General features: G+C 56.0%; 1 protein-coding gene across 2 annotated transcripts in view; it reads left to right on the top strand.

Annotated features, from left to right (window-relative positions):
• The window catches only part of COL27A1 (collagen type XXVII alpha 1 chain), a 129,001-nt gene that overhangs the window by 48,045 nt on the left and 66,375 nt on the right, over nucleotides 1–14,581 (top strand). For both annotated transcript variants that reach the window (XM_059657888.1, XM_059657887.1), the window contains exons 13-15: nucleotides 4,284–4,337; nucleotides 6,548–6,592; nucleotides 14,399–14,452. In XM_059657888.1, coding sequence (XP_059513871.1) covers nucleotides 4,284–4,337; nucleotides 6,548–6,592; nucleotides 14,399–14,452 — 153 coding nt within the window. The remainder of the gene's footprint in view (nucleotides 1–4,283; nucleotides 4,338–6,547; nucleotides 6,593–14,398; nucleotides 14,453–14,581) is intronic.

The raw sequence follows: 14,581 nt of genomic DNA, 5'->3' as shown, positions 1-14,581 counted from the left end.
AAGAGGAAATGTCGAGGGAATGCGCTGAGTTCCCTCATGCCAGATCGCAGCTGGCCTCATTTCTGGCGGGCCTGGCGGTGGTGATCTTGCTGTAGTCCATCTCTCTGCAGCCAGCAAAACCTCAGGCCCACGCATGCGGCCTCCTCGGCGTTGGGTTTGGAAGGAGAATGCGAGAGAGTCTTCAAATGGGAGCCGAGAAAGAGACAGTGGAGGTCGGATCCTATCAGAGCTGCAGGACCCTTAGTGCTGAGCTGGCCCAACCCCTTTGTCAGACAGATAAGCATAGTTTAGCACAGAGATAAGCATAGAGAGGCCAGGAACTTCCCAAGGTCATACAATAAGGTGGTGACAGAATCCAGACTCGAACCCAGGACTCTTGCTTGCTAGTAAGAATCACTTCTCTCTGTGCTCACATCTTCAACCTCCAAAGGAGGACTTAGTCTATAGCTCTCCTCTCCTCCTCATGCCACCTGTTAGAAAGAGAAATGCCTTATGGTTTCCTGAGGGGCCAGATATAAGATGTTACAAACTTAGCTGGAACTATGAGCTCTAGGGGGTTTCTTCTGGGCTGTCCTGGCTTGTTGGGGGCCCGGCACAGGGACACTCATGGCTGGGGTCCAAGCCATGCCTCTCAGCCACAGGTCTCTCCCCGGGGCTGGGAAGATGCTACAGTGAATCCTCTAGTCGGACACTGTGAATTCACCATCAGTGGCTGGAATGCCTGACCCGGCCAGCCGCCACTCACAGCTCCTCTGGTCTCTGGCCAGGCCTGCCCAGGCGGGTCTTGTGTAGTGAGTCAGGCAGGCAGACCCTAGAACTGAGAGCTGGAAAGGCCCAGCCCTGGCTTCCACTCCCTTGGTGTGTGTGGCTTGGGGACCAGTGGGATTTGCCCAAGGCCACACGCCATTCGGGCGAGCAGGGCTCTAACACGGCGCATTTTGGTTTCAAGCTCAGGGCTCTTTCCAGTTCTCCGTCCGTAGGGAGAAGGGAGCAGAGTGAGAGGGATCTCGTGTTTCCACGTGGGGAAACTGAGGCCAAAGCAGATGAGAGTTTTTAGCTGTGGTCACGCTGTGGGCTGGGGATGTGGTCCCCAGTGTCCCCAACTTGACCTAGAGCTGTCCCAGAGCTACCCGTGGCTCTGGAATCCTGGGAACCCTATCTGCCCACCTCCTCCTTATTCCCTGGGGTCACTTTGGGGGGCTTCCCTAGTGGACTTCAGAAGGGCCGGGTGAAAGCATGCTCAGCATCATGAGAAAGAGAGCTGGGGACCTCTGGTCTCCATGTGGGCGCACATCTGGAAGAGAACACGGTGCTTTGAGATGCAGGTTAGACTTACGCGGGAACTTCCCGACTTCGGAGAATTGCAGCATTGTAAAGAGGCCTCCAAGATCCTTCTGCAGGCTCTTCCTAGAGACCATTACGTATTCCCACCGCTGATGCAAACCCTAACCAGCATGTGGTGATGGCACCTGAGAGTTTGCCAGGGGCTGGATTACAAACATCTGGCCTCTTCCTCAGCCCAGCTCTGCCAGGTGAGTTGGGCAGGGCTGACCATTTTTCAGGCCAGGGAGCTGAGCCTTCGAGACCTTGGCAGGACTGCAGATCCTCGCGCTGCACGCTCCTTCTGCCCTTACAGCCCACCTTCTGGAACAGACCATTTGGGTGGACACTGTGGGGAAGTGGGGCCTCCTCAGCCCTCAACATCTTGCCGTGCATGTGGCCACGAGGACTGTCCCTGTTTTCACATCTATCATCTCGTCCCAGAGCCAGCTTCTGTCTTCTCCTGGGCCTTGTTCCGCTCAAAGTACGAAGCGTTCAGTTCCCCAGGGAGGCCTGACCTGGGGAAGTGGAGAAACCACGTGGCTAAGGCCCCGGCAGGGTGCCAAGCTCATTGCCTGGGCCTCGGGCCAGCCTGCTGCAGCCAGGAGCTCCGGCCTGCGAAGGAAGGTCCCGCTGCTGGCCGGGCTGGGAGTGCACGCCACGCGCGAGCGGATGCAGCCAGACAGGGCAGCAGGCCTCAGGGGCCGTAGGGCGAGTGTCAGAAATGGGCTCAGCGGTGGAGGGATGAGGCAAGTTAGCGGGGTGCTGGGGCCTTGGGCGTGTGCTGGGCCTCAGTCTCCCCACTGCGGCAATGTCAGGAGTCAGGGTCTTTTTGTCTCAGGCCATCCGTGATTGTTCCAATCAAAGATGTGTTCCAGCACTTTTCTTCTTTGTTGTTAATCCTCTCCTGGGGATATTTTTTCCTGTTTTGACTTTTTTAGAGTGGAAGGGAGGAGAGGAGGGAAAGAGAGAGAGAAATGTTGATGTGAGAAGAGACACATCAATCGGTTGCCTCCTGCATGCGTCCCAACCTCGGCCGGGGATCTAACCCAACGTATGTGCCCTTGACTGGGAATCGGTGTGAGGGTGGATGTTCCAGCACTTTTAAAGGTTGCTCCAATCTTTCCCCCCTCAACCATTGTGCTCTTAATTACAAACCCTAAGTTCCTAAAGGTCATCTGCTGGACTCCTCTAAAGGGAGGGAGACTGAAGGTGGAGACAGGGCTGGGTATTGCAGCCACCAAGCATGTACCAGCAGAACTAGTCCTGAGCATCAGTCATGCCACTCCCACGTGTGCGTCAGCCAGGGCTCTCCTGAGCCCTTGGAGAGACCCAGGTTTGTAGTCCTGTCTCTGTATTCAGTGTCCAGGCATAGCCAAGAGAATGGGCACTGGAGTCAGGCTGCCTGGATTCAGATCCCAGCCCTGCTATTCCATAGCTGTGTCACTTTGAACCAGTGCTCTAACCTCTCTGGACCTCAGTTTCCTCATCTCTAAAATGGGCCAGAAATAGGACCTATCTCATTGGGCTGTTGGAGTTTGCTCTTCCTGTCATTGTGGTCATCTCACTGTCACCTCCCACTGGCTATCCTCCGGCTGCATTTGGGATGCGACCATTCTGATGGTCTCTGCCTTGCTCATGCCTCAGAGACGTGCCCTCGCATGGCCGCTGCCTCCGTGTGGCAGCAAGGGCTCACCCTCAGTGCGACATCTCAGCTCATCCCTCGGGACTCCTCATTTCACAGCAGAGAGTGCTGCGGCTCGGGAGGCCTGTGGGCGGTGGGGCCAGGACTGGCATCGGGCTGCTCTGGCTGCAAAGCCTCGCCAGGTCAGCTGGCCTGGCGGAGGGGGCTGAGAGGAGTCCTTGAACCAACCTGGAGTGGCCTCTGAGTGCAGACGCATGGGTTTGAGACCTTCCTGGGGCCTGCTGGCTGCAAACATATTGGACATGGCAGGCAGGATCAGTGCCTGGGGAATGCTGTCACGCTCTCCATCCGGCTCCAGGCTCCTTCCTCGAGGCTTCATCCACGAATTGGGCCAAGCGGAAGGGTTCTAGCGATCACACACTCCAGCCTGAGCACCGTCAGAAAAACATGACATTTCCCTGAAAAAGCTACGATTTGAATTCAAGGAGAGGGGAGAACAGGTTTCTCGAAGTTCCAAGCTTGAGGGCTTTCTTTTCCTTTTGAAGTAGAATGGAGTTACCCCCGGCCACGCCAGGAACATCCCACAGCTGATGTTTTCCCAGCTGCCAGCCTCCCCAGAGAGCGTGGGGTAGGGTCAGGGAGGCGGCGAGAGGCCAGACCCGCCTGGGGCGGGCAACATGACCTCTCTCCCAGCCGCCGAAACTCTCCTGTGACAACGGTGCGGCTCTTCACCGCAGTATAACCTTGACACCTGTTCAGAGTCTCTCTCTATCTGTAAAATAGGGATCATGATTCCACAGGGTGGCTTTTGAAGAGCATGTCACCATCATACTAGGTGTCTGAGCTGGAAAATGCCCCACAGGCCTCCCCTTTGACCAGTGGGGAAACTGAGACCGACAGGGGAAAAGGGGTGCTTTTATAACTCAACAGGTCAGCAGCCGGTCTCCAGGCCTAGACCCAGATTCCTGACCCCCCACTCCATCGGGACCAGGTCTCAGATTGGGGGTGGCATTTTCACTCTGGGGAGCCAGCCACCAGTTTCTTTTCAGAGACTCTGGGGACATAAGAAGGGGCTCAATGTCCCTGGGCCCCACCTGAGAAATTCTCCAGGTGGAGTGTTTGTTGTGGGCATGGGGTGAACCGGGACCCCACTGGTTGCCCAGATCCCAGAACCAAGGAGTGAGACTGCATGGACATGTCCTGTGTCTCTCCCCGCCTCCTCACCACCCCCCCCCCCCCGCCCCCGGGGGTCTGGATCGCAGCCACTCGGAAGTATAAACACTAATTTATAGTTGTTTGTTCTCTCTTGTGCCCTCAGGGGTTTCCTGGAGACTTTGGGGAAAGAGGCCCACCCGGACTGGATGGAAACCCCGTAAGTATCTCAAGTCTTTGAGACCAGGAGAGAGATTGGGAGGGAACTCGCGCAGGTTTTAGGAAGCCAACTTGGGGTTGAATGACTGTCAAACCCTAGCCCTGCTACCTACTAGCTGGTGCCTCTTCGGAACCCCAGGCTCCTGTACTGTGGATGCCCTGTGACCCCACCCCCCAGAAAGCCCCCAGCCCTGAGCCTCTGGTCCCAAAGCCCCGGCCTGTGCTCCATCCTCAAGGACTTAGGAAGGCTCGCGAGTCACTCCCCACGGGGGAAGCCAGGCCTATGCCACCTTACAAAGCACCGGAAATGCTTATGGGACGGCAACAGCCCGGAGCAGATAGTTTGCAGGCCCCGTGTGAGAGGAGAGCGAGTTCGAAGGGAATCGCCAGCACAGGCATGTTTATAGGGTTTGTAAATAGTCAGAGAAGCCAGGTCAGCTTGCCCTGAGGAGCTGAACCCTGCCTTCCCCGTCCTGTCCCAGCCTCAGGCTCGGCGGGAGAGGAGGCCTGGGGGTGCAGGCCATGTTCAGAGCTCCTTGGAGCACCTGCTCTGCCCCCCACCTCTCCATGGGGCTTCCCTCCGGAGCAGCTGTGCCCGCTGTGCTTTCTGCAGAGGTGGCTGCTGGATCCATCCTTAACCCCATGATTCTGTTCTCATTTCTGTTCCACAAATGCTCCCTGGGGCCGACCCTTGGGAGCTGAAGCCCTGGCCTCGGAGCCAGGTGGGCCTGGGTTTGAATCCTGCCACACCACTCGACAGCCTGGCACTTGGATAAACCAGTTCCCCTCTCTGGCTCTCAGTTTCCTTGTCTGTAAAACAGGGGGTGGGGTGGGCGGAGGGTGTCAAAATGCCGGCCTCAGAGGGCTGCTGTGAGAATGAAATGAGAGGGCAAGGGAACAGTTCGGCCCATGACCAGTGCTCACCAGTGTTCCTAGTCGGGGTGTAATGGAAGGGCACAGTTCCTGCCCTCGAGGAGCTCGTGGCTGTCTCCCCCGTTACTGCACGAGGCGGAGAGTAGGTTGGTGGGATCAGGAGGTCCCAGGTGCTGTGGAGGAGGGGGAGGAGGAGGCAAGACTCTTGGGAAAGGTGACATTAGAACTGGGTTGAAGAAAGAGGTGAGGAGACATTCCAGGTGGAGGAAGGAGTACCAGCAAAGGCACAGAGGTGAGGAGCCAGGGCCTGTCCTTCAGTGGATCTGCCCTCGGACTATGGGTTATAATGTGTGGTCTCCTCCCAGGCCCCCTGGGGAGGGGCGGGGATGTCTTCATACTCACGGCCCCAAGGAGCAGAAAGAGGACCGGATGTGTGGTCCCAGCTCTGCCACGCAGTTGTTACGTGGCCTTGGACAAGTCACGTCCCTCCCCTGAGCCTCGGTTCCCTCATTTGAAAGCCAAGGCTGTTTCTCACCTCCTCCTCTTCTCCGTGGTGGCTCCAGTCATGACCTCCATCTGAGCAGCCCTGGGTTGCACAGATGATGGCAGGCAAACCCCGGATGCTGTGGGCAATTCTCACAGACAATCACCATTCCTGAAGCCCCCTATTTTTATTTGCATCTGTGCATTTTGAACTTGACCCAAATCCCTCTACCGTCTTCTCTGGGGCAAACCATTAAAGGTCCATTTATAGAGAAGAGGAAGGAGAAACTTGCCCACTGCTGCACCCAGACACACCTGACTCCTGGGCGAGAGCTCGCCCAGCATCTCGGAGGCCTTGGGAGGCGGAAACCTGTGAGCCTGTGGGGGGTCCAGGGCCCCGGCGCCTCCTGGCTGAGAGAGCGGGGAGCTAGCCTGGTGGCTCTCTGCTGGCAGCCCCCACCACTGTTACTTTCTTGCACTTGACCTTGAGTAAATCACTTACCTCTCAAGCCTCAGTTTTGCCATCTATAGGGTGAGGGTGAAATGAGACCTGGGTGGAGCGCCCTGCACATCCTATTACCGTGATCAGGATGGCGCAGTCCTTCACACTTAACAACCTGAAGCTGCCAGACTTGGAAGTCCAACCTCCCCATTTTACCGATGTGGAAAGCTGATGCCAGAGGGGGCCAAGGGTCTTGTCCAAACCTTAGACCAGGCTCTGGAGAATCACCAGTCAGGGACGAGGAATGGTCAGCTCAGAGGACTCCCCTAGGCACCCACGTGCAGAACGGTGTGGAGGGGGTGGCCCAGGAGGGAGAAGGGCAACTAACCAGCTTGGTCTGTCTCCATTTGCAGGGAGAGCTGGGCCTGCCAGGGCCCCCGGGAGTCCCCGGCCTCATTGTAAGTACACCGATGCCTGGGAAGGGGAGAGGCAGGAAGCAGGGTGTGGGGAACAAGCGATAAGACCTGCTGAAAAGGCCCCTCTCTCATCAAACCCAGGAGGAGCTGCTGTAGCAGGACAGACCAGCCTGGGCGGAGGCCTGAGGGAGGACAGTCCTACTGTGTGGCCTCGGGTGCATTACCTGCCTTCTCTGAGCCCTTACTTGCTGCCTGCCCGTCGCTCTGGAAGGTGGCGTAGACAGGTGGTAGTATGGCCATTTGACAGATAGGTGCTTCAGGTCCAGAGAAGGAAGTGACTGGCAGAGGAGCTGTTCCTTAGTGCTTCGGCCAAGCCAGCAATTTTGCTGAGAAATTCTGCTCAGAGGAAGGCTAGAGCCCTAGCCAGTTTTTCTCAGTGGTTAGAGCGACAGCCTGCAGACTGAAGGGTTTGATTTTGGTCAAGGGCACATATCTCGGTTGCAGGTTTGGTCCCTGTCTGTCCCTGTTCAGGGAATGTGCAGGAGGCAACCAATAGATGTGTTTCTATTGATGTTTCTGTCTCTCCTCCTTCCTTCCATTCTCTCTAAAAAACAATGGAAAAAAATGTCCTCAGTGAGGATTAGCAGAGGGAAGCTGGAGAAGGCCCTGGGGAGGGGGAGGGGGTGGGGAAGGGGGGCGGGCTGTGGAGCCTTACTGTTCTGGGGGAGGCCGGGCCTGTGAAGAGGGCCCAGGCCTGTGCACCTGCTCAGGTGGGTGGGGGTGGGGGTGGAGGCTAAGTTCCACCTGTGTCCAAATCCTGGCCTCCCCTCCCCCTGGCTCTGTGGTCTTCCGTTATGTCTTTGCTTCCTTGAACCCCAGGGACCCCGTCTGTAAGATGGGATCATTGCATCCACTCTTGTGAGGACCACAGATACACACATCCAGTCTAGTCCCATGGCTAAGAAGGAACCAGATCGCTTAGGTTCAAATCCTAGCTCTGCCTTTCATTTAATGGCAGTTCTGAGTATATTTTTTCACCTCCTTGAGTCTTAATGTCTTCATCTGTAAAATGGGGATGATATTAGTACCTAACTTGGAGGACTGTTTAAAGAAACTAGTACATATAAAATGCCTAGAATATAGTTATAATAGTTGGTGATGGTGATGATGATTGTCCCTGGTAGCAGCTGTCTAGGCTGCTGCATTGAGAAAGATTTCAAAGTCACGTTGGAACTTAGTGAGAGAGGATGCTGAGATTGACTGGTGACGCCTGCCTGGCCTGGGATGAGGCCATGTCGACACTTGAGTCATACATTTGTCACCCGCGCTATCCTTTGCCGGGCACCTTGTTTGGCATGAGACACTGACCTAGATGCGTTGGAAAAATAAATCTGTGCACCGAGCGTTAGAGAACCTGATTCATGGGGACTTTCCGAGGGTCCGAGTCCAACCTCTACGCGAGGCAGAGGTCTCTGGAGCATCTTGGTCATACGGTCGTTAAACTCCAAGGTGAACACCCTGGTGTTAGACGTGCCCTCCTGTGGGAGCCCCACCATTTCCACAGAGCTCTCATTGTACAGATGTTCCTGTGTGCTGAGCCAAGGCCTGGCCCTGCCCCGGGAGAGGCTGCTGGGGATGTAAAGGCGGTCATTGTCTGTTCTTCCCCAGGCTCCTTCCTCAGGCTATATGATCCAGCCCCTAAACCTTTCCTGAGGGGATGTTTATGTGCCCTGGCTGTCATCCTTGGCACAGATTCCTATTTGTCCTTGTCCTGGCGTCCACTAGATGGGCTCCTCAGAGGGGCAAGAGGAGTGCTTGGCCGAATATCCACAGATTCTGGAGATGGAGACGCTGCCATCACAGCCCTGGGCCCTCCCGACTCTTTACAGAGCTCGTGCCCACCTGTGCTCCCCTTTCTCTCCCCAGTTAGTGTTGCCAGATTAAATACAAGACGCCCAGTGAAATCCGAATGTCAGCTGCAATATTTAGAACACGTTTAGGCTAAAATATCATTCACTGTTTACCTGACATTCCAAGGTAATGGGGCAGCCTATGTTTTTATTTGTTCAGTCTGGCAACCCTATTTGCATGGTTTCTTAGGTGAATCCCATTTGACAGATGGGGAAACTGAGGCCCTTGGTCAAGGTCACATACAAGGCAGGAGAGGATGAAGGCATAATCGGAGGCCATGTCTCCCAACTCCTAATTCAGGGCACTCGTCTCCCTGCTCCCTTCTGAGGGGTCTTAGTTGGGGGTGAGCTCTGGGCATCCTAGTATTCCTCATGATGTCCCTTTTCAAAGGGCTGATGAGTTTTTCCTTGTGCCTCTGCTGTTTTGTTTTGTTTTGTTTTTTTAAATATATTTTTATTGATTTCAGAGATGAGGGGGGCGGAGGGAGAGATCAACGATGATAGAGAATCATTGATTGGCTGCCTCCTGTATGCCCCCTAATGGGGATTGAGCCTGCAACCCAGGCATGTGGTTCCCTGACTGGAATCGAACCTGGGACCCTTCAGTCCCCAGGCCAATGCTCTATCCACTGAGCCAAACCAGCCAGGGCACCTCTGCTGTTTTTAAATGCCCTTTCTGGCCCTGACCGGTTTGGCTCAGTGGATGGAGCGTTGGCCTGTGGACTCAAAGGTCCCGGGTTCGATTCCGGTCAGGGGCATGTGCCTTGGTTGCAGGCACATCCCCAGTGGGGAGTGTGCGGGAGGCAGCTGATCGATGTTTCTTTCTTATCGATGTTTCTAACTCTCTATCCCTCTCTCTTCCTCTCTGTGAAAAATCAATAAAATATATATTTTTTTAAAAAATGCCCTTTCTGCCGAGGTAACGGTCCTTTTCTCCTTGTGGATCACAGGGCTGGATCCGAGACCACTAAGTCACTGCTGCCCCTCCCCCCCTCAACCCCACCCCCAGGCAGAGCCCCTTGCCACCCAAGGTACCCACTCCCACCCTGGATTTTGGGGAACACTGGCTTCTGTCCCTGGAGGAATAGTTGCCTTTCCCAAAGAGTGGGAAACAAAGGAATTTTCTAAGCAGGAGTTAGAAGGGGAGGTGGACTGTGAGTCACCTTCGGTTTCCTAGAGGATGTGGGTTTTTAGCTGAGCACATGGGAATTCCACATACTGATATCATTTCAGCGGAGATTCAGATTTATTCAAGGCCTCTGTCTAGTCAGCTGAAGCCATTTGCATGCAGACTGAAGCCTAAACTTGCCCTGTCCCCCGGGTCTTTGCAGCCGGGAGGAAGGGCAGGAGAGAACAAACATTCACGGGACGCCTGTCAGCTGTGTGTACTGGACATACCTTGGGCTGCAGGAGCCTTGAGCTACTTGAGGTGCTGCACAGCCTGGTCCCCCGGAGGGGGAGGCTGAGGCCCGGGGTCACCACTAGGGACTTGCAGCCCAGGTCCGGGTGGCCCCCTGCGGCCTCTGAGGTGAGACTGCCTCGAAACAGCCTCCTTTGAGTAATTGAAACCCTTTGGCTGGAGCTCAAGAAAAGTGTGCCTGGTTCCAGAATCTGCCCAACAAAGAAGATTTCTGTCTTTTGCATTTGGAGTGACACAGAGGGATTTTGGCTCCTCCCTTTAATGAGACCCAAAGAATATGTGATCTGGCCCAAACCCAGAATGTGGGGGTGAGTAGACAAGTCCGCCATATGCTGTCACTAACCCAGCATCGGGGTTTGTTTCCTTGTCTATAAAGTGAGGCCAGGAACCCCAATAACTGATATTTTCCAAACCCTGGGCCAAGTACTTAATTATCACAGCAAGTCTCTGAGGGTAGGGAGTGGGGTTACCATTGTACAGGTAAGGAAACCGAGGCTCAGGGAGGCTGGAGCCCCTGCCCAAGGTCACACAGCTGAGAGGCGGGACCTGGGCCTGTGCACACAGCTCATGCTCTTCACGTGACACCCCACAGCGGCTCCGCAAGACTTCTGTGCTGAATGGGGACAGCTGAGGTGTGAGAGCACGCACTGGGAGTGCCCGGGGCTGTTCTGGGTGAGAGATGGTGCTTATTAAGATCACCCAGGAACCAAGACTGGCCACAGCCCCAGGTCCCTGTCCCCAAGCTGAGGGCCCTCGATCAGCGATCAGGGAAGAGGCCTTGTCGCCTTTAAGGCAGTTCCAGGGACCTTTTTTCCCTAGGGGTTTTGTAAATAAGAGTTGGAAGGATTTTGTTTTTTTGTTTTGTTTGTTTTTTCATCCATTCACTAGGCTGCTTTTAGTGGCTCCTTTGGGGCTGGGCCGGGGCAGGGGCGGGTGGCGGGGGGGGGGGGGGGGAGTGGTGGCCACATAGGCACATACATCGATGGCCATCAGCATGGAATTGGCTTGGAGTGAAAGCCGTGTCAGGTTCTGAGACCGGACAGCAGGGGCCTGACCTGCCTATGGAGTCTGGTCACCCAGAAGGACAAGTGGGTGTTAACAGTGGGAGCACACGGTATAGGAAACAGTGGCTGAGGGTGTCACAGCTAGAGAGAGAGCAGGGCAGAAAGGTGAGGCATGCGAGGGAGGGAGGCCCGGCCAGCACCTCACCATGAAGGGCGGGCATCGGGAGCACCCTGGGTTGTGCCTTCAGGGGTCCCTGGCAAACCCCATGGCGTACTTCGGGGGAGCAGAACTCGTGCCTGTTTCTGCATCTGAAGCCTGTCTCCAGACCCTGTCACTTGCGGGTGATGGCGATGAGAAAGGCATCCTTGGTCCTGCATGGAGGGAACAGTCAATCGAGGGCTAGTGAGCATGGCCCGTGGGGCAGACAGACAGGCCTGGGTTCTGGTCCTGCCTCTGCCCCTACTCCTGGCTTCGTCTTGTGCAAGTTGCTTCACCGCCCTCGGAGCCTCCGTTTTCTCCTCTGTGAAGAGGAGTGGACCTGAGAGGGGTGCTGACCTCCTGGGGTGACTGTGAGCTGCCCTCACCGGGGTTCCTGGCGCAGCGTACGCGCTTGTTAATGAGGATCTGATGAGACTGGAAGTGTCGAGCGTGGAGTCTGGCACACAGTAGGAGCTCTGTAAGTGGTTGCAGATGTGGTTGGCTGTGCTCTTGGTGGGAGCCAGCGAGATGAGGGCAAAGTGTGTAAAGCCATGTCTGGGAGCTTAGGCAAAGTGGAAACAGGATCCAAATTAAGGGCATTACTCATTGTTCTTTCCTGTGGGGACATGACATTGTGTGTTGCTTCGCCAGGCTGCCCGTGAGGGTGTCTAGCGCACAGCAGACGGGTGTTCTTCGGGCTGTACTGGAGGGGAAGTGGCCTGGAGTCTTCTCTGTTCCTCCCCCAAATGCTTTGATATCCCAGCATGGGGGTCCCGTCAACAGAAGGAAGACCTGCCCTCAGCGAGCACCACCTGCTCCCCACGTCCCCTGCAGCCCGAGTCCCGTTCCCGTGATGCCTGGCCCCCGGGGGTAGATGCCCACGCTGGGCCCTGCCCCACCACACACAGACCCCCTTGGAGAGGCCTGCAGGGCGGTGAGTGCGTGGGCCCACACGGGCGTCGCTCAGGCCTGTGTTGAACCCGGTCCCCTCACAACAGGCCACTTTGAGCCTGGAGCGGGGAAGAAGCAGCCTGTGTTCCCGGAGCTGCCGTTGGTCCCGTGCCCGCCGGGGCCGCGTCGGAGCCAGCGTGCCAGCAGAGCCCGCTGTTTATTTGTGCAGCACGGGGAGCATGGGGCGGGCCACCCCGCTCTCCCTTCATCCAGGAGAAGAGAGCGAGGGAAGCCAGGCTGGCCTGCCCCGGTGCCTGTGGCCAGGGACCCGGGCTTCACTCCCCCTTCCCCAAAGGGTACTTCAGAACTGCCCAGCGGCCCTGGAGACGGACTGCCGGGTATAAATCCCGGCTCCGCCCGCTCTGGTTTGCTCAAGCCCTAACCTCTCAGGGCCTCAGTTGCCTCCTCTGTGTAGTGGGGACTGTAGCAGAAGGGATCTTTAAGGGCCGGAGTGAGGAATAATTGAGTTGAGACAGGTAAGGTGTTTAGCACAGGGCCTAGCCACCAGGGCCGCTTGTGTTTCTATTGCACCTGTGACATGACACCTCGCTCCCTCAACGACAAGATTTCTAGATGGGAACTGAGAGCAGGTTTTCTTCGGAAAGGCTCCCCTGGAAGGTCTGGTTGGACCCAATCAGGTGAGGATCTTGAGGTCCAGAGAGGGAAGGTGTTTTGCCCAAGATCACACAGCAGGACCACAGCCAGACTCCAGCATCTGCCTCCGCTGATCTAAGTCATTCGGAGGTGGCGAGTGAGAATCAGCATGACCTCAGCCAGGCCGTGCCCAGGCTGTGGCTCTGCACCTCTTCCCTCTCCCCTGGGGGTGCTCTACCGCACGCCCCTGAGCCCCGCTGCAGGAGCCAGGCAGGAATGTGATTTTTCATTCTCTGCCCGGCCTCCCTCCGAGACGTCTCCAGGCAGCTCGGACAGGAACCTCTTGGCAGCCTGGCTACCTGGGGCAGCCTTTGTTCCTCCATGGCTCCAGGGGCCTCCGTGGAGCCTGCCCCGGGGATGTGGGACACTGAGGCCCAGAGAGGTCAGGCACATCGATGGGCTCACGCAGCAGCCAGACATTTAGATCTGTCACAGGCGATAGAAAAGGGGAGAAGAGGGTACTTCTGGGGGCTCCCTTTCTCTGGCGTGGGCTTAACAAGTTCCATCTTATTCTAACCACTTGTTTGCATGTAACTAACATTTTTCTCTATCATGTTGGTTTTTTCTCTTTAATGCTCAGGAGCCCAGGTATAGGGGACAGTTAGGTTCAGGGCCTCAGGTCTGGTAGGGTTAATATTATGGCTATGGTTGGTTGACAGTAGTGACAAGGGTGGGTGGGAAGTGAGGAGATTTGAGAGAAAGATGGGCCTGTTTAGAGAAAATACAGTCACTCCATGAACCATGGTTTCTTGCGAGACAATTTTTGTTGTGGGGCTGGCCTGTACAGTGTAGAATATTTAACACACACACACACACACACACACACACACACACACACACACCGCCTCTACCCACTGGATGCCAGTAGCACCCCTTTGGTTGTGACAACCAAAAATGCCAGCAGACATGTAAGTCCATAACTCTTCAAAACAACGCCTGGAGGTACATATCCCCATTTGTTGCAGGAGGAAATGGAGGCACAGAATGGTTAGCCTCTTCCCCCCACCCCCACCCCCAAATCAGTATGTGGGCAGCAGAGGAGAGATGAGACCAGGTGGTCTCCAGCTTACACGGACGCGCTGCCTCCCAGCTCTCCAGGGTCTAGGGACTTGGCTGTTCCCACGGGGGACAGTCTCATCCGATCTGAAGCGGGGTCTCCAGCCTGGGGCCCAAGATCTTCGGGTTCTCCTGGGTCTTGTCTTCAACTGAGGTCGACAGCCCCACTCGTTCCTGGCTGCCCTCCCAAGGAGATGGCCCAGCGAGATTCTGGGAAACAGGACACGCCTCCCCCTCGCTACTCGAGAGGAACCAAAGCCCCCATTTGCTTACTTGACCCTTCCGGCAGCTGGCTCAAGGAGAAGGATCCCTGTCCCTATTTCACAAATATTTATGTAGATGGAGGTCCAAAGAAATCAGATGAAATGCCCAGAGTCCCTTAGCTAGTAAGGGATGCAAAGAATCTAATACGGGAACGAAAGGTCTGATATCTAAAGCGAAATGGAAAGAAGTGGTGGGGGAGGGGCGGCAATCAGGAAATGAGTTGGGAAAGGGCCTGTGTAAAATGTATCCCAGCAATGACTTCAGCACCGCAAACAGACCAAAGAGCGTTCTTCGCTCTGAGCTCGGAAGCCCGGCCCCGGGACCTTGGGCACCCCGGCCAGCCTCCTGCGGGCCACCTCTCACAGCGTCCTCTTCTCTTTCTCTTCCCAGGGTGACGTGGGAACTTTGGGTCCAATTGGCTACCCAGGACCTAAAGGCATGAAGGTAAACAGGGCCATTCCCTATCCCAGGCCTCATCCCATCCAGGCGCCCCCTGACCCATTTCAGCCTGAAAGGAAGGGTGCCCTGACATGGAGCTGGAGGGGACGGGGGAGGCCATGGGTGCTGGGGGGG

This window comes from Myotis daubentonii, chromosome 11 (assembly GCF_963259705.1).
Source record: "Myotis daubentonii chromosome 11, mMyoDau2.1, whole genome shotgun sequence".
Classification (NCBI taxonomy): domain Eukaryota; kingdom Metazoa; phylum Chordata; class Mammalia; order Chiroptera; family Vespertilionidae; genus Myotis; species Myotis daubentonii.
This window is presented reverse-complemented; position numbering and strand designations above follow the sequence as displayed.